Below are 19,160 nucleotides of genomic sequence, written 5' to 3'. Positions count from 1 at the left end.
ACACATGAAAAGACAGTCAGCATCACTCATCACCAGGGAAATACAAATCAAAGGCACCATGAGATACCACCTCACACCAGTCAGAATGGCTAAAATTACAACAGGTGTTGGTGATGGTGTGGAGAAAGGGGAAGCTTCTTACACTGTTGGCAGGCATGCAAGCTGGTGCAGCCACTCTGGAAAACTGCTCAAAAAGTTAAAAATAGAGCTACCCTATGATCCAGGAATTATACTAGTAGGTATTCATGCAAAGGATACAAAAATACAGGTTCAAAAGAGTGCATGCAACCAATGTTTATAGCAGCATTATCAACAATAGCCAAACTATGAAAAGAGCCCCAAATGTCCTGTGACTGATGAATGGATAAAGATACACACACACACACACATACATACACAAACACACACACATATATATATATACATAAATACAATGGAATATTACTCAGCCATAAAAAAGAATGAAATCTTGTCATTTGTAACAACATAAATAGTGCTAGAGTGTATTATGCTAAGCAAAATAAGTCAGAGAAAGACAAAAACCAAATGATTTCACTCATATGTGGAATTTAAGCAACAAAACAGATGAACATATGGGAAGCAGTGAGAAAGAGAGAGGGAGAGAAACCATAAGAGACTCTTTTTTTTTTTAAGATTTTATTTATTTATTTGAGAGAGAAAGCGTGAGAGCAAGCATGAGAGGGGAGAAGGTCAGAGCGAGAAGCAGACTCCCCATGGAGCTGGGAACCTGATGCGGGACTTGATCCTGGGACTCTGGGATCATGACCTGAGCCAAAGGCAGTCGCTCAACCAACTAAGCCACCTAGGTGCCCCCATAAAAGACTCTTAATAATAGAGAACAAACTGAGGGTTGATGGAGAGAGGTGGGTAGGGGATGGGCTAGACGGTAATGGGTATTAAGGAAAGTGCTTTATATTATTAGCACTGGGTATTGTATGAACCACTGAATTCTATTTCTGAAACCAATATTGCCCTGTATGTTAACTAACTAGAATTAAAATTAAAATTTGAGAAAAAGAAAAAAAAAAAGGCTAGTCTCCTGAGTGCCATCCGGTGCTCTGTTCCCTTCTCCATTACAGTACTATTGCAGAATGTGGGACTCAAGCCAAAGTGAAGGAAAGATACATATATCGAGAATCTCTCCAATTGTTTCCTCCTTTACCCGCCCCCCTCCCACCCCAGGCATCTCAGGCTCAATAACTAGAAGCTAGAGACCCAGACTGCTTCCCACCTGAGGGTCTGCAAAAGAGAGGAGCCCTGCCTGAGGCCCCTTTCAACCAGGAAACCTCTCTCAGACAGGACACATGGCTGTGTTCCAGAAGGCCAGGTGTTAGAGCCATTGACCCTTTGACACTTGCTCCAATTTCACAGAATGTTCCCACAGTCAGATGGCTATTGGAACACAGACCTGGGCCCCTGTATTTTCCCCCACGCATTTGTTGCTTGGAGGAATGGCCACTCAGTCTGTAGCTGCCAACTTATGGTTCCTGAGGCTTAGAGGTGCTCTTCTTCCTGGCCATGTGACTTTTCCCATCTCTGTCTCTACTTGCTCTTGGCTTCTTCATCTGGAAAAAAAGACAAAAGAAAGGCTAACCCAGGGAGGACAGGACAGCTCACCGTGGCACCGTGGCCCACCTGGCCTGGGTAAGAACAACATGCCCCAGAGTGGCATTTGTGGAAAGCTAAGCCTATTTTGAGTAGATGCCTGCTGTATCTTACATGAGATAATCTTACCTGGTGGGGCTAATGCCAAGCCCTCTCAGGTAGTGAAATGTCACACAGAGGGCTGAGCTGGAGGAAACTTCCTGGGGTGGCAGGTGGGGGGTGGCTCCAGGGTGGGTGGATGGAAAGGGAGAGTTATCTCGCCTCTGTTATAACACGACAGTAATACAAGACAGAGGAACAGAAGAGATGCCATGTGAAGTCACACACATGACCCACCTATACCGGCCTCTCTGGCATCTCTTCCTAGGGACCTGCTGGCCATGGGCCATCTCATGAGTAGTGGTACTTTCCCACACAACCTAGAGGGCGAGAGAGGACTCCCGGCTTCGAATCCCGGCCTTGCTGCTTACTTGCTGTGCGGTGTGAATCCCAACTCCTCTGAGTCTCCATTTCCGTCCAGTAAAATGAACATTAAGATACTTGCCCTGCTGACTTCTTAGGATTTTTCTGAGGGCCAAAAAACCCCCGAGTTTGTGTGAAAGCCCTTGGGAAGCTGCAAAGCAGCGGTGCGGTTGGTAGACCAGCTGCCCATCTACTAACGATTTGTTATTGATTCCAAAGAGGAGCTTGTGCCAGAATGTAAATCAATGGTCACTAAACACACAGTTTAGGTCAGAGGACAATTTGTTTATAGAAGGACTTCCTCACTGAAGGAGACAGTGCTGGGAGAGTTCATCTCGTCAGTTCGAGTCTCAACGGGCTCCAGGTGTGGTGCTTGAGATCCAGTCCTGTCTGGAGGCTGAGAAATGCATGAGGCAATGGCCATTAAAATGGAAAGATTCTGTGGACATTGATTCATTCCATACACAACTAAACTCTTCATCACCTATCATGAGCCAGGCACGTCATAAGGCACTGGGGTTACAACTATGAACTAAGTGCAATATCTTCTCTCTAGAACCTACCACTCATAGTCTACGTGTGTGGGTACGAGCTTGTAGAATTTGGAGTAAGGCCTGTCTTTGATGCCTGGAAGTCAGTCATTGGCACCTGCACCCTTGATCTCTGCATCCTTGATCTCTAGCCCACCTCTCTGCAGGCTGAGTGTTAATAACTTGGTGTTGATCAGTGTCTTGGTCTCTGAAGAATCCTTCAGGGGGCTCACTTGCAGGTAAGGAAGAGGATTGCTACTGAGAAGGGAGAGAAGGGAGAGGTAAGGGGCAAGGAAGTGCTAAAATAGGAAGATTCGGGGAAGGCGAACAGCCTAGCTTTCTCAATCCGGATCATAGTTTCCCTTGATCTACTGGGTGCCCCTTGTCCTATCTCTAGTAGGAGCAACACCTTCCCTCCCTCCTTTGGGCCACCTCCCTCTGCATACTGTTTTGATCACTATGGCACTTAGCAAGCTGCTTTTGTAATTATTTGTTTAGATGTCTGCTTCTCCTCGGGGGCCGTGAGCAAGCCTCCTTTTTATCTTTTGCCTAGAATGTTTGTTTCTTGAGAAAATGAATAAATTATTTCCATTTATACAAATGAAAGGCCTGGTTCAGAAATAGCTGTGTCCTGCCTACTGTCACAGGCAGAGTGAGGACACAGCCAGACCTTCTGACTCCAGCCCAGGGGCTCTGTCCCTGAGGCCCGGCCACACCCAGCAGGATGGCCCTGAGAACTATAATTAGAAAACCACTATTCTAGATCAACTTTCCTGTTCCCAGAAGTAGAAGCAGAGACCTACAGGGGACAGTGACCCCAGGCTCTGAAAGTTTGAAAGTAATGGCAAAGTTCAGCCTGAACCGAGTTCTCTAGCCTCCAGGTCGCCGGAAACTGAAGGTGCTCTTGACATCTCCTTTCCCTTCACAAGTCACTCCACAGGCAAATTATTACTAAACCCACTGGAATCTGCCTCCTCAGTACCTTGCATTTCTCCTGATTGCCATTGTCCCTGATTCAGTTCAGGCCCTCAGTAGCCTTCAAACTTCTCGTCCTTCCCCTAATGATCCTTGCCGTGTATCCCGTATACAGCAGCCAGACTGCTCTTTCTAGAACGCACACTCAGTCAGGCCTTTTCTGTTACTGAAATCTTCCCGTGGTTCCCTGTGTCCCAGGAAGAAATCTACGTCTTTCTCATCTGACTCCTCACCTCTCCAGCCTCTTCCCACCACTCTTTCCCGCTCTCAGGCTACCTTCGTTGTGCCTAGTCGCAGCCTTGAAAACCCTGTCACTTTGCTCTGGGGTCCTGAGTTGCAGTCCTGAGGCCTTGGAACTAGAACTTTCTCTGACCAGTCTCTTCGAATTGATGATCTGGCTGCAAATGGCTCTGGTTATTATTTCAGTCTTGACCCTCTAACTCTAATAACCCCTGTGGGTGGTCCGACAGCATCCCCATTCCCAGCTTCAGCCCCGCCCCACTCTGGGAGCTACCCTGGCCCTGGAGTTGCCAGGCCTGGTCTGATCATTTCAGCTGCTACTTACTGGTCTGGAAGGGCCATCAGAATGAATGAATGAATCAATGACCTACTGCTTCTACTCTCTGCTCAGACACCCAGGGCCCTTGCTCTGTTCTGTGTGGGTCTTACACATGTCCTGAGGCACTCTCCCTTACCCCAGGCCGCATCTCCCTGAAGGGGCCCATTCTCCGAAATAATCTCAGCCTTCCTTTCTGTATCCCCAAGTCAAGTCAAAATTTCCCTCCCCATCAGGGTGGCCACCATGGAGAAAGGATACAAGCACGGGCCCCAGGAAGCATGGGGTTTGTCATCTCTTAACATCTCTTAACCCCGTCTCTTAACTCGTTACAGTTCATCAGTTCATGGTTTCCCCCTTCCAGGGCCGTGTGAGGCTCGGTGAGATCATACATGGAACGGCCTTGTGGAAAAGCTGGAGGCCCAGAGGCGAGCTGAGCTTATGGGAGGTGGCATTTCTGGGCAAGACTTTCCTCTATCCTGATGGCCCAGGCCCACCTGCCTTTCTAACTGATGATCACCGACCCACTGCTTCTCTTCCACTTTTCTCAATCCCCCACCCGACTGGGATTTATAACGAACGGAGCCTTCCCCATCAGAACTGCCGACAGAGCAGGTGCTGGCCGCAAGGCTGCCCTAGGGTTACACCAAAACCCTCTACCTTGATTTATCTGATGTCGTGATCCTTACTCGAAATGTCTGAGTCAGGCAGGGTGCATGTTAACATCCCCATTCTGCGGCTAGGCAAAGTTAGCTCAGGAATGTGGAAATACTTGGTCATGATCAGGGAACTGAGTAGCAGAATCAGGATCCAATGTCTGGTTTCTTAAAATGATACTGCTGCCCCTGCTAGAAGAAGGTGGTACTGACCATGTAACTGACCAGGGACCCTCACTCCTCACTCCTTCCCCTCCTTCTGTCCACCTCCTGGAAGGCTGGGAATACAAAGATACAGGCTTGGGGGCAGGGGGCTTACTCCAAGGTGAGGAGAGCTGTCATTAATGGAGACATAGACCCCACAAAGAGCTTCAGGAGCCCAGGGAAGGGAGCTGGCATTCTGCATCCCTGGAGACAGAAACGTACATCTTTCAAAGAGACACACAAGCTTTGTCCAAATAAACAATAAACGTGCATGGAAAGGGGAGCAATGGTTAGCTCTAAAGGAGAATGTACTTCATTTTGCTCGTCTTGCATTAGACGCCATTCAAACTCAATGTGTGCAAAGCTCCTGGGGGTGAGAAAGACGGCAGGGGCCCACTTCCTGACCTTTCCTTCAGGCCTGTCAGCAAAGCACTGGAGGATGCCTGACATCCCTCTCTTAGGCTAAGTGGGTGGGGGGCCGTGTCTAGACCTGTCCCAACAGCTGTGGGTGTAGATTCTTGGCCCTCTAAGCTGCATAAGAGCCTGGGTAGGCTTGTACGGACACATTCAGGCCGGCTCCAGGCAGCTCCTAAAATGAGCTCTTCCAGGCACCGAAGGGAAGGAACAGCCCAGAAGTTTTCCTCTTCCAAGGACTCACCCCAGTGTCACGTCAGACCCAGCCCCCTCCCACAAGCTCACCTTCCTACAGCCTTTGAGAAGCCCCCAGCCCCCATCTGGCTGGCTTGCTTGGAGCCCTTAGCTTGCATGAGCAAGTGGGCCCTGCCTCCATTTACACTTGGTTCTAAAGGGATTCAGGGAGATCAGCATTAGCCCTGGACCAGCCACGCACTGACTTCACTGCACTCTTCTGGCCTCAGTCTTTCCAGCTGTAAGGGAAGGATGAACCCACCCTGCCCATCTCACAAGCCCGTGGTGATGATGAAATGGGATCACCCAAGTGAAAGTGTTTTTGCAAATTCTGACCTATGATTACACGACTGCTGATGATTAGTATTATTCTGCTCACTCCCTGGTTTGGGCCAGGAGACCCGGGGAATAAAACCAGGTAGAGTCTGGAGACAATTTGCAGGAAATAAGCCATAGGGTCATTGGGAAGCACTGATTAAAATGTCCCCGGCTGCCATTTTTAGGGAGAGAGAGAAAGGGGGGCCTTTAGACTCTCAGAGAGTACGTAATAGAGCATTTCCATCTGCTCTTTCTGTAGGAAGAGAGATGTCATAGAACTCCGAGGGGACTAGCTCTTTGCCCACCCCTCTGCTGCTGAGTGCAGTCCACGTTCCCAGGCACAGCACCTGCACTCCAGCTGACACTAATTGGTTCTCAGCACAAGTTTGGCAGCTCAGCAGAAGCACTAAATGGCTGGGAAGAGCTGATGTTCCTGAGCCTCCCAGGATGGGACGGTCTAAAGGGAGGAGGCAAGGAACCGGTCCCAGGCCCCTGGATTTCCATTTCCAGGGCTGGGCCCACCTTAACCATGGGAACAGGTTCCATCCATGCAGCATCTAAGGCCCCCAGCATAAGAGGACCTAGAAAGACCAGTTCATTCCATAGATCGTGGGGCCGGCTTTATGAGCCACACCAAACTGGAACCAACTCAAAGCAGCCTTACATTCAAATAAAGTCTGATCTCCTAGAAATGCTTAGTATCAAGAGTTCAGGTTCGAGGGTAACATACACTTGAACTCAAATTCTAAGTCATCAAGTCACAGTCTGGGAGGTCTCGAGCCATTTTCCTATTTGCCAAATGGTTATAGTAGTAATACCAACCTCTTTGGGTTGTTGTGAAGAATGAATGAGAGGTTGGAGGTATCTGGGAAGTAGCTGGTGTTCCACGAATACTTGGGGTTCTAAGTTCCTTGATGCTTGCATTCTAGAAAGGAGATGAAATCAGGCCAAGACTACAAAGATTCATCAAAAGAAAATTCGTCCAATCACGCAAGCTAGAATCCTAGGTGGTGACCTTGACTCCTCCTCCTCTTCTTGATCTACTGAGTCCACTCTAGCTCCCAAAATCTTTCCTGTCTGTTCCCTTTGTAAGACCTCAGAACGATTCAAGCCATTACTGTGCCACCTGTATTGCAAGATTAGCCTCCTTGATGGTTAGCTTACTCATCAAAGGCACATGCCTTTGACAACGAGAGCTCAAGGTAGGAGGATAAGCAGAATTCCTAGGGGGAATGAAACGATGCGGTCCTGGGCAGCACTGCCCTAGGTAAATGATCTACCTCAAGTAAACTTGTTGAAATTGCTGAGCATGGCTTGAGGACCTCCTTAACTTCTGGGATAAGAGGCTTTTTAGGGTCTGGTTTCTGCCAGTTTCTTGAGCTTTCCCTCTTGATTCTCCTGAAGTGATACATGATCATCAAACAGAATTATTTTCTCTCTGCTAGACAAGCCATGCTCTCTCTCTCTCTTTACACCTGTTCTTCCCTCGGCTTTTAATACCTTTCATCTTCTTCATCTGGAAAAATCTTACTGGTCCTTTAGATTCAGCTGATGTGCCACTTCCTCCAGGAAGCCCCCTCTGGCTTCACCTACCCTCTACCCCCCACTTCAAGGATTTAATAAGAGCCCCTCATGTTCCCTTGGTCAGCTTCAGGGAGACCTATTTGCCACTGAATGGGATCCCAGAATGACAACAGGCAGTGTGTGTGCAACATGGCCACCAGAAGCTGACAGCCTTAGCTGAAAAAACAGTGGTCCAGGTTGCAACTACTGTGTTTGGCTTATAGGAAAACAGTATCTCAGTCTTCAAGACGATACCTTTCTAAGAGATTTTCTATGCTATTTTGAATTCTATGCAATTTTCACATTACATGCTAACTCTCAAGGTCTCTCTCTGTGTCAAATTTAACTCAACCCATGGGGCACCCATTTTTCTGCTCTAATTGCTTCATGGGCCCTGTGCTGAGGAAAAGAATCTTTATGGGAGAAGGGTCAAATGCCTTTTTAGAAGTCTGGGAGGTGTGAGCCACCCTCAGGAATAAGAGGAGAAGACAAAAATCCAGAGACACTTTCTGTTCTCATGTCAAATGGAGTTAGGAGCTGGAAAAAAGCAACCAAAAGATACCTTCATCTTTGTGAATCCCCTACATTTCTCTCTCTCTCTCTCTCTCTCTCTATATATATATATATATATATATATGCCTTCAGCCTGTTTTCCTTGGGTGATTAAAATTAAAAGGGCCTCTCTGGATGAAAGGAGAACTCAAGGTTGGGAAGTGGCAGCGCTGACAAGCACCAGGGACATGCTGAGTGTCTAGGACCCACTGTGACAGGGAGGGAGGGGAAGGAAGCCTCAGCAGGAAGCCAGGCTTCCTTGAGTTTTTCCTGAAGATCTGGGGAACTATGTTACGATTTGTAAAAGTTTACTTTAAAAAATTTGATAAGTAGTTTCAGATGGGAGTGAGACCCTTACATATCCTACAAGAAGACACATTTGCTTTTCTTCGAGGGAGGTGGGGGGAGAATGAGGGAGACAGGGAGATGGGATACGGGAAGCAGGGGGAAAGAGCCAGCAATGTGGGGGGAGGCGGGGACCAGGTAGTAGAAGATTCTGGGCTGCCCCATGCTGGGGATGCTGAAGGAGGCTTGGTAATGTTCCCTTTAAAACCCTTGTATTGGGGTGCCTGGGTGGCTCAGGGGGTTGGGCCTCTGCCTTTTGCTCAGGTCATGGTCTCGGGGTCCTGGGATCAAGCCCCACATCGGGTTCTCTGCTCAGCAGGGAGTCTGCTTCCCCCTCTCTCACTGCCTGCTGCTCTGCCTACTTGCGATCTCTCTCTGTCAAATAAATAAATAAAATCTTTAAAAAAAATAAAAAAATAAAAATAAAACCTTTGTATTAGTTTGCTAGGGCTGCTGTAACAAAGGACCACAAACTGGGTGGCTTAAACCATGGAAATGTGTTTTCTGCTCCAGAGGCTAGAAGTGCAAGACCAAGGCATTGGCAACATTGGTTCCTTCTGAAGATTGTGGGAAGACCGTTCCATGCTTCTCTAGCTTCTGCTGATGTGCTGGGAATCTTTGGCATTCCTTAGCTTGTAGAAACATCACCCTCATCACTGCCTTCATCTTCACGGGGAATCCTCCCTGGGTGTAGGTTTGCCTTTGATTTCCCCCTTTTTGTAAGGACGCTAGTCATGCTGGATTAGGACCCACTCTACCGACCTCATTTTTACTTATTACGCCTGGAGAGAATCTACCTCCAAATAACATTGCGTTACGAGGCACTCGGGGGCCGGACTCCAGCCTAGCTTTTGGTGGGCCATAGACACCAGTCAACCCATGCAGCCTTCCTCTCACTCCTCATCAACTTGTGAGGACTGTCGGAACAGGATTTGGGCAGAAGGCCCATGGCTAGGGCCATGTGCCTCTGGAGACCACAAGCGCACAGCTGTGGACCCATTCACAGAAATGAGGAGGTTCTCATGCCTACTGGCTACCCACTCTGTGGGGTTATAGGTGGGGAAATTCAGCTGAAGGCACAGGTCAACGTTTTGTTTGTTTCAGCTTTTTTTTTTTTTAAAGAGAGCACGTGAGCTGGGGAGGGGCAGAGGGAGAGAGAGAGAAAGACTCTCCAGCAGACTCCTGGCTGATCACAGAGCCCAATGTGGAGCTTGATTCCAGGACCCTGAGATTATGACCTGAGACAAAATCAAGAGTCAGATGCTTAACCGACTGAGCTCCCCATGTGCTCCACGCAGTTCAGTTCGGTGTTTTATTACAATCTTGCTACAAGTGAAAAGGTCTCCAGTAGGTTAAGTCAAAGATTCACTTCTGGTAGGGACATCTGATAGGAAAAGAGATCAGCTACTTCATTACTAGTCTAAGACACAGGAAGAAAAGAGATCCGTTTGTTTAAACAATTGACTAAACACTAAGACAATTGACTGACGGCAGATCACAAGTTCGGGGGATTAGATTCCCAGAACAAAGCTTAATCTCTTTTAAGTTAGTAAGAAAATGGATTGGTTAATCATTTTTTCAGGAATGCTCACTTCCTCCCAGAAGTGATTTGGAATTACATTAGTCAAAAAGGTTGTGTCCTAGACAGATTTAAAGTGGTTTTTTGTTTTGTTTTGTTTTGTTTTGTTTTGTTTTGTTTTCTCTTATAAGGGCTCCAACCTATCTGGCCCCATTTGGCTTCCAGATGCATTTCTAAGGATCTGGGTCCCAAGGGCTCCCCCATCACAGACACTTCACCTCCTCTGCCCTCAGAGTCTGACCCACAGTTCCGTCTTCTTCCTGCTTGGCCTCAATGCCAAGAGATGGGAATCACTTTCCCTGCAGGCCTTGCGTGTTCCGGTCCCCCTCTCTCACCTTCCCTCAGTCCCCTTCCTCAGTTCACTGTCGCCATCCACACTGGCCTCCTTTCTATTCTTCAGACTGGTCAAGTTCTTTGCTGTTTGGGGCTCTTTGCCCTTGCTGTTCCCTCTGCCTAGAATGTTCTTCAGACTTGGCTCCCTCTCACTGTTCAGGTTCTCAGGTTCTCAGTTCCAATGACACCTCCTCACAGAAGCTTTCCCTATTCAGAATATTCTCCATGACGTTGTCCTGTGGGTGTCCTTCATAGCCCGTAACACCACCTGTCTTCATGACCGTCCTTTTCTCTAGTCTGCCTCTCCACCAAATTGTTAAAAGCAAGAAGCTTGTCTGTTCACTAAAGTATCCCAGTGGCTGGCACATGTAGTAGGTGCTCAATAAATTGCTGGTGAGGGTTAAATAAACAGGTGGGGAAATGGGCTCCAAGTAATGCAGTAACTTGCACGAGATCATGCAGCATTAAGTGGTGGAATGGTGGTTATCTCTTAATGGGGAGGGGAGTGTTGTTTCAACCCTTCTTTGTTGCTAGTCTATAGTCCTGATTATAGAAGAGTTCATTTCGCTCCTGCTTTTCCAATCCCTCCAGATGCTGTGGGTCCCCGGCACAGCCCTTGTACACCCAGACTTAGTTGCCCTTCCTTCTGAAGCACAAGACACTCATGAAGCCGCCTCAAAGCATCTCTTCCCAACCTTAGAAGCCTCTCATTCCACACTCAGGCTGTAAGCGGTCATTAATCGTCTACTCTGGGCCAGGCCTGCTCTAGAAGCTTCCATGCCATCCTTGCTTCTCTCAGCCAGGACATCACTGCACCACTCCATCTCATTTCTCCCTCAGCTCCTCTAAAATGCAAATACAGCCATAACCTTTTCTATTTTCTCATGAGCCTCTTTCCTGCAGGGTCTCAGGCCTGGGGCCCTGCTCACACCTGTCAGAGCCTGTCCCTGAGGTAAACCTAGATAATAATCCATCCTGGCTGGGTACAAATATTAGCATATTCAAAAATCCTGGTTTATATTGTGGTTACTCTCCTCAGCACAGCACCCGAAGCACAAATTCAAACAGATTTTGAGGCAACTGGTTTAAGATGCTTCCAAATAAGGTGCCCAGCATGATACCGGTACACAAAGCCTGTGGCAACATCTCCCCAACCTTTCTCTGTAAACTCCAACCCAGAAACTCAGGGCCAGGTTGGATTTGCCTGGCCTCGCCTCTTCTCAAATGTTAATCCAGGACAAGTCTAAAATTAGCCCCACCCCCTCCCGGTGCTAAAACTCAGCTGGAGCAACATGGGGCCAGTTACTTTTAGAAACCATCCCTTTGGGGCTTATTGCTGAGCAACAGAAACAGGTGATGGAAACTGGGCCCGGAACCTGCAAGGCAGGAAAGAAGAGCCGGATCAAGTTCAGAAGCTGGGATCAGAAGGCCAGACCCAGGGACCAGGGCTGCAAATCCAGACTGACGTCATGGTCACGGTCAGATCAAGGAGAGACAGCACCACACCAAGCCAGAGCTTGCCTGTGGCTCCTATTGCAATGCTCAGGTAGGGTGATGGTGAGGGGTGCAGGGAGGGAAGGGAGCAGATGTTTATTAGGTAAACATACTTTGTATACGGAGTCTCCTGGAACCTCACCGGTAGGCTCTACCGTTTCACCTCTTTTACCGGTTAACTAAACTCCATGTCTGACACGTTCAGTGACTTAGTGTGCGTCACATAGCTAGTAAATGGCAAAGCGGGGAGTCAAACCCTAGCCTGTTTAACGTAAGTTTCTGGTACTTTCCTCTAAGCTGCCTCCAGAGTAGTAGGAAGGAAGATTTCAAACCCACTCACAACCCACGGGAGCCCCCAAGCTGCTTCCCTGATATTTGCCACCCTCAGTTATGTCCCAATTTCCGGGGAAACCTTGACAAACATACCAGGGCTAGGGCACCTAGAGATTCTGTGTTGATTGTTCTTGGGTGGGGCCCAAGAATAGGTACTTCACAATCTCCTGGGAACTTCTGTGTGCGGCTTAGGTCAAAAACTAGGCTCTATGCTCCAGTTCTCCTCGGGCAGCTAGAGAAACAGAGTGGTAAGAGATGTTAATGCCCAGCTCACCAGATAGGGAAGCACATGACTATAGAAGAGCTTCTGGTTGAAGGCGGTCTTCTTGAATTCTAAAGTCAGGTAAAGAATTAAAATAGCATTCCCAAAAGAGAGGGCAGAGGCCAGGAGCCTGGGGACCTAGGAGCCTACAAACCAGAAGTTTTCAAAGAAGGGAGGGGTGGAATTAGCGTCCCCTATGATTCTAACATGTCACCGTGCACCTTTCTCCAAACCTTTCTAGAAGGAGAAGGCTCCCTCAGCGTAACTGGCAGGGCTCTGCCAAGAAGGAAGAAGTACAGGTGAGTCCACCTCTGGCTGCTCTCAGGTGTGATGCTCCTGGCACACTTAGCCTCAGTTTCTCTGAAGCTAGGCTCTTGATTAGGTACGTTTGTTGTCTTTTGGATTTCTAATTGTTTCGTGTTGAGTGACTTCAAGTCCTGCCTTCTCTGAATTCTCCTGGAAGGCAAGGACTTTGTCATCTAGGAGACAGAAAATAACATCTGAAAGACCTCTGGTAGAGCTGGCTGGGACATCTTTAGGTCTTTTCACGGCACATTGGCATCATCTCTGGAATTAAAAAAAAAAATACTTAGGCCAAAGTCAGTCCCTGAGAATGTGAATAAGTTGGCTTGGGGTTGTGGCATGAACAGACTTTTCAAATCTTCTCAGATAATTCTAATATGCACCCAAGGTTGAGAATAAAAATTTGAAGGGTACAAAAAGCTAGGTGGGAAAAAATATTGTAATAATGATTATGTCTAGGGGGGGAAAGTGAGGTGATTTGATTTATCTTATTTCTGCTAACCCATGTTCTCTATTTGCTTCTTCACATTGATTGTATAATTTTGAAAAGTAAAACCAAAACAAACATTCAGCTGGGTTTTCAGTCACTCACCAAATATTTATGGAGAGCCTGTCATCTCACATGACAAATGCTGGGCATGGGGGAGTGACTTTCACAAACACAATTCTTGTTCTCATGAAGTTTACACCTAATGAAGAAGGTTAACCCTCAGACAAACAAATACAGTACTCTGACTTCAGGGAGATGTCCTAGTAGGCGCAAACTGCTAAGTGTCATGCATTGTTTTGTAAATAACTATATTAGAACTTACAAAGATTGGGGTTCTGCTTCCCCTCCTATGTCGGAGGCAGACATTATTTGTTGATTACATCATGCTTTTCTGCTGAAGCTCAGTATCCCTTTCAACATTACCAGTCTGAGGTGGTGCTTGAAATGAAACATACTTTGTATCCCAAGAAAGAGTTATGAATTATCATGTTGAAGGTAAACTAAAAAAAAAAAAAAAAAATGACTCAAAAGGTAATTGAAGCCTTCTGGTATGGCCAAGTAGCTCCTATTGGACTGTACTTCTTATAGATAGTAACTATAAACTCTGGACAAAATATAAGCACAATCAGTTGAAGGAACTGAGGAGAGAACAAAACTCTACAGAAACCAGAGGAGACTAAATTATTGGAAGAAGAGATAGACGTGGGATGAGTTTCCTGACTTATAGCTTGTAGTTTAAGAACAAGGCCATATCTATCAATATGCTGAGCAGAAGGGAGGCCCTCTAGCTCAATAGATAAAGTCTACTTTGATCTCTGGATGATCCTTGAACCACATAGGCAAGAAGCAGATTTTAAAAATCCCAGCTCTAGCTTAAAGAGCTGACCTGAACTTCTAGATGTTACATGGGGAGATAAGGTCTTACAATTTGAGTTCAACCACTTTAAAAGCCTGAATTAAAAAAAAAAAAAAGTCAATACTCCTCAGAAAAGCAGAATAGAATCCAGAATTTCTGCAACATATCACTCATAAAGACCAGGATACACTCCAAAATTATTAAAAAAACAACAAAACAGGAAAACATGACTCATTTTAAGAGGAAAGATAATTGGTGGAGACCAACTCTGGGATGACCTAGAGTGATGGAGTTAATTGACAAGAACTTTAAGGAAGTTACTACAACTATGCTCAAGTAAATAAAGGAAAATATGTTCCTAATAAATGAAAGTATAGAAATCCTAGCAGATGAATAGAAACTATAGAAAAGGGCATATGTGATGATGAGCGCAGGGTGTCACATGTAGCTGATAAATCATTGAACACCACATTAAAAACTAAGGATGTATTATATGTTGGTTAATTGAACATAATAAAAAAAAGAAACTATAAAAAAGAACCAAGTGAAAGTATAAGAACTGGAAAATAAATATCTTTAAATAAAAATGTAATGGACATTTTTAAAAGCACAGGGAGCTGAAAGAAGCCAAAGTCAATGAACTAGAAGACAGATCAACAAAAATGATCCAAACTGAGTAAAAGAGATTTAATAATACATGTACAGAGACTCATAGATCTTTGCAACATTATCAAAAGGTCTAAAGTACATGTAATTGGAGTCCTAGAACTAGGGGAGAAAGAGAGAGAATGACCCAAAAGTATTTGAATAAATAATGGGTGAAAAGTTCATAAAAATTTTTTTTTAAAGATTTTTATTTATTTGACAGAGAGAGAGATCACAAGCAGACAGAGAGGCAGGCAGAAAGAGAGGGGGAAGCAGGCTCCCCGCTGAGCAGAAAGCCTGATTCGGGGCTTGATCCCAGGACCTTGAGATCATGACCTGGGCCGAAGGCAGAGGCTTAACCCACTGAGCCACCCAGGTGCCCTGAAAAGTTCATAAATTTGGTAAAAGACATATATTTACAGACTTTAAAACCCCAATAAACTCCAAAAAAGATTTATATTTAAAAAAAAAAAAACACAACAAAACAAAAATAAAAACACTTAGGGGAACCATAGTCAAACTGTGAAAATCAATGACAAAAAGAAAATGAACAAAACAATGCTGTGAAAAAGTCGATGTAGATAAATGGGGAGATATGCCAAGCTCATGATTTTGGAAGACTCACCATTGTTAAAATGGTAATCAGCAAACTGATCTATGGATTCAGCACAATCCTAATCCTAATCCTAATCCTATGATGCTATTTAGTCAAAATTTACAAACTGAGGGGTGCCTGAGAGTCTCAGTCATTAAGCATCTGCTTTTGGCTCAGGTCATGATCCCAAGGTCCTGGGATCAAGCCCCCCATGTCAGGCTCCCAGTGCAGCAGGAGGCCTGCTTCTCCCTCCCCCACTCCCTCTGCTTGTGTTTCCTCTTTCACGTGCTCTCTCTCTGTGAAATAAATAACTAAATATTTTTAAAAATTGATTTAAAGAAAAGAATTGGGCACCTGGGTGGCTCAGTGGGTTAAGCCTCTGCCTTCAGCTCAGGTCATGATCTCAGTCAGGGTCCTGGGATCGAGTCCCGCATCGGGCTCTCTGCTCAGCAGGAAGCCTGCTTCCTCCTCTCTCTCTGCTTGCCTCTTTGCCTACTTGTGATCTCTCTCTGTCAAATAAAAAAATAAATTCTTAAAAAAAAAAGAATTGACAAAATGATGCTAAAATTTCTGTAGAAATGCACAGAACTTAGACTTCAAAGCCGTCTTGAAAAAAGAAGTCAAAGTTACTTCACCACTTGACTTCAAGTCTTACCCTAAAGCTATGGTCATTAAAACAGTATGGTGCTGACACAAGGATCAACAGATTGGTAAGACAGAATGAAGAGGCCAGACAGAAATAGACCAAATTTTCAAAGCAGTCTGATTGGGAAAGGAAAGGCTTTCAACAAATGGTATTGACATAACTCCATATTCACATGGAAACAAATCAACCTGACCCTAACTCATACCACCCACAAAAATCAATTTATAATGGACCATGGGCCTAAACATAAAGGCTAAAACTACAGAATTTCTAGAAGAAAACATAGGAGAACATCTTCATGCCTTGGGGGAAGACAAAAACTGAAAAAGAAAAAAATACAGTCAAAATGGAATCCCTGTTCATCAGAAGAAGCATCCTTAAGAAAATGTCTTTCTTATGCAGGCCAGAGGGCATGAGAAAATACCTGAGAAATGTCTCTGACAAAAATTTGGTATCCTGGATATATTAAGAACTCCTAAACCTCCATACCAAGATGACCAACAACTCAATTTAAAACTGGCCAAAAGATCTGAACAGAGACTTCACAAAAGATGGTAAATGAATGGCCCATAAATACGTTAAAAAAAAAAAAAATTCAACAGCTGTAGTCATCAAGGTGATGCAAGTTAGAACCACAGCGAGATGCCATGAGACATTCACCAGCAAAGATACGCTGACAACACCAAATGTTGTCAGAACATTTGGCGAAGCAACTAAAAGTCTTATACATTGTTGGTAGGGGAGGAAAATGAGAACATTGGAAAAGATGTAAATTCTTATAAATTATATAGTTTCTCATAAATTAAATACACACCTCCACTAAGACCCACCCATTCCACTCCTCGGTATCTACCCAAGGCTTACAAAAACACATGTCCACTAAAGGATGTGTCTGAAAGGTTCCTATTAGCTTTATTCATCATAGCCCTGGACTGGAAGATCAGGTGTCCATCAACAGAAGACTGAATAAACAAACTGTGGCCTATCCATACAGGAAAAAACCAATCATCCATGAAAAGAAACAACTACTGATATAAGCGACAAATGGAGGCATGAATCCTAAAAACCTCCTGATGGCACAAAAATTTCCACAAAGGAATACCAATTTTATGATTCTATTTATATGAAGCACTAGAATAAGCAAAATTGATCTATGGTGAAAAAAATAAGATTCATTCCCTCTAAGAATGCTGAACCAGGAGTTTGCTGGGAATAGACTTGGGGAAAATTTCTAGGGTGATGATTATGTTCTGTACCTTGATAGGGGTTTGAATCGCACAGGTGTATGTATTTATAGGAACTCATCAAATGGTATGCTGGTGATGTTTTTCATTTCATCATAAATGAATTTCATCTGAAAAGAAATTGTAAGGAAGTATTGGCATTGTAAAGAAATAGTGAATTTTTGTGAATAATATTGAAGTATTTGGGGGAATGTATCCATATCTACAACTTACTTTGGAAACACCATAAAAATTATATGAGCTGCTGGATGGTTAGAGAATCAATATATGAGAAAGCAATATAGTGAATGGTCAGCTGAAGGAACCTTGTTTGGAAATTTTATGATAGAATATTGAGAACAAAAGACAATTGAGGCCAATTGGCAGATCACCTGTAAGATGGAGTCCTGGCCCTAGAAAAAGACAGTAGAATCTAGCTTATGTCTAGGGGAACAGACTAAGGAGGCTACTGGGTCCAGAAATTGGCTTTTTGTGCTCTATTCTAACTTCAGCAGTGAACCCAGGGGCTGAGGCATTTCCTAAGACCCACGGGCTCCTGCTCTCTGCAGTCGGTGACTTTAAAGAGTTCTCAAGGGATCTGTTCTAGAAATCTGGAGCAGAGAGGGATTGTCTGATACCATTTACTCTCTAGCTACTGAATACCTACTGTGTGCTATTCTCTATGTCAGGTTTTGAAGATACTATGAGGAACTGAGTGTCTCCTGCCCCTTTTTGATCTTACCATTTCTAATATCTGCTCTTCTTCTACTTATTATATTGAAGTATTTGGGGGTATGTATCAATATCTACAACTAACTTTGGAAATACCATAAAAATTATATGTCGTTATTGACACTCCGACTAGAAGACTTGCCAATTCCTTTTACAAACCTTGTTGACATTTCTTCAATCTCTCGATTCAAAAACTTTCCCTTGCTGAAATTGGACCTGAATGCCTCTATCTAAACAGAAGAGATTTTTTTTTCTTGTTTTACTCTCTCGGGAGTGAAACTTAACACGAGAAGATCCTCAAAGCCTCAAAATAGCTCAGCAAGATACTGGACACGTGCCTAGTGACCCCAGTCACCTTACACTCTCCTGAAGTCGAGGAGAGAGAGAAAGTGTAGTAGGGCTGCTAAGCTCGACCCTCTGCCCCACTTCCAGCACAGGTCACACCAATTACCATTCCTTCTTTGGGCCAGAAGTTCTGCCTAAAGTTTAGCTTGGGGACACGGCGTCAAGGAGAGGTGGCTGGCCTACTTGGTCACTTGACATGACCTTGAATCCCACGTTACAAATGCAATTGCTCCAGCCTCACCTAGCACACAAAAGAGAAAATTCCTTCCTTAAACGTCGATTTTCCCCAACATTCTTGATGGAATGTGGGCATGTTTTGAGTTGTCACAATGGACCCCAAATTGCTTGAGTGGCACCATACTCAGTAAAAAGTAAATAAAAATCAGTTGCCTTCATTAGAAAGGTTGCCACGCTTTCTTTCCATACAGTGACTCATCCCATGGCTTAACTGCATACTTTCCCCTCTGCCACATCATACCGTCACCTCTTGTCACCTTTACGTGCTTGCAAATCCACCAGCTCTGAAAACCTCTCGGCAAGGTGATTGTCCAGCAGCTCACCACCGCCCCTCCTCCTGGTTGAAATCTCCTGTTTCTTCTCTGTCCTTTGTCTCTTCTCCTTCCCCAAGAATTTTGACCTCTCAGAAGTTTAAATATCTGTTTTCCTTCCCTAGAATGCTATTTTTCAGACAGTTGGATTCTCGGAAGGTAATGATATGACTCGGGGAAAATAAGTGCTCGTTTCCCTATCTCTGGTGCCAGTTAAAGTGATTGGTGTTCAGGACTTTCGGAAGCTCTTTGAAAATAACAGGGCTGGTCGGATTCCAGCAATTTACCTTCCGAAGGCTGAGCATGTCTGGGCAGTAGCTGCATAATTTGGATGGAGTCAT

The 19,160-nt window shown here is 45.0% G+C and overlaps 1 protein-coding gene and 1 long non-coding RNA gene across 15 annotated transcripts in view; one reads left to right on the top strand and one right to left on the bottom strand.

Annotated features, from left to right (window-relative positions):
* Nucleotides 1-943: 943 nt before the first annotated feature.
* LOC125110262 (uncharacterized) lies at nucleotides 944-19,095 on the bottom strand. 4 transcript variants are annotated; one of them, XR_007130535.1, is made up of 4 exons: nucleotides 18,766-19,095; nucleotides 12,268-12,406; nucleotides 2,097-2,876; nucleotides 944-1,586 (listed from the first exon to the last, which is right to left on the bottom strand). It is a non-coding gene; the product is annotated as an uncharacterized LOC125110262 (long non-coding RNA). The 4 variants fall into 4 exon arrangements; XR_007130536.1 differs by having other exon boundaries at nucleotides 944-2,876; nucleotides 18,750-19,095; XR_007130537.1 differs by having other exon boundaries at nucleotides 944-2,876; nucleotides 18,756-19,095.
* Nucleotides 11,689-19,160, top strand: part of AMOTL1 (angiomotin like 1) — a 160,180-nt gene continuing 152,708 nt past the window's right edge. For 4 of the 11 annotated variants that reach the window (XM_047747351.1, XM_047747348.1, XM_047747345.1 and 1 more), the window contains exons 1-2: nucleotides 12,393-12,517; nucleotides 12,678-12,735. Coding sequence is in view for 5 of the 11 variants with exons in the window: in XM_047747337.1 (XP_047603293.1) it covers nucleotides 11,704-11,893; nucleotides 12,678-12,735 (248 nt within the window). In the remaining 6 variants the exon portion in view is untranslated. Of the gene's footprint in view, nucleotides 11,894-12,391; nucleotides 12,518-12,677; nucleotides 12,736-19,160 lie in introns of those variants that run through there. The other 7 variants (XM_047747339.1, XM_047747343.1, XM_047747338.1 and 4 more) reach the window with 3 other exon arrangements.

Source organism: Lutra lutra, chromosome 10, assembly GCF_902655055.1.
Source record: "Lutra lutra chromosome 10, mLutLut1.2, whole genome shotgun sequence".
NCBI lineage: Eukaryota > Metazoa > Chordata > Mammalia > Carnivora > Mustelidae > Lutra > Lutra lutra.
The sequence above is the reverse complement of the archived record's forward strand: the minus strand, read 5'-3'. Positions and strand labels throughout refer to the sequence as shown.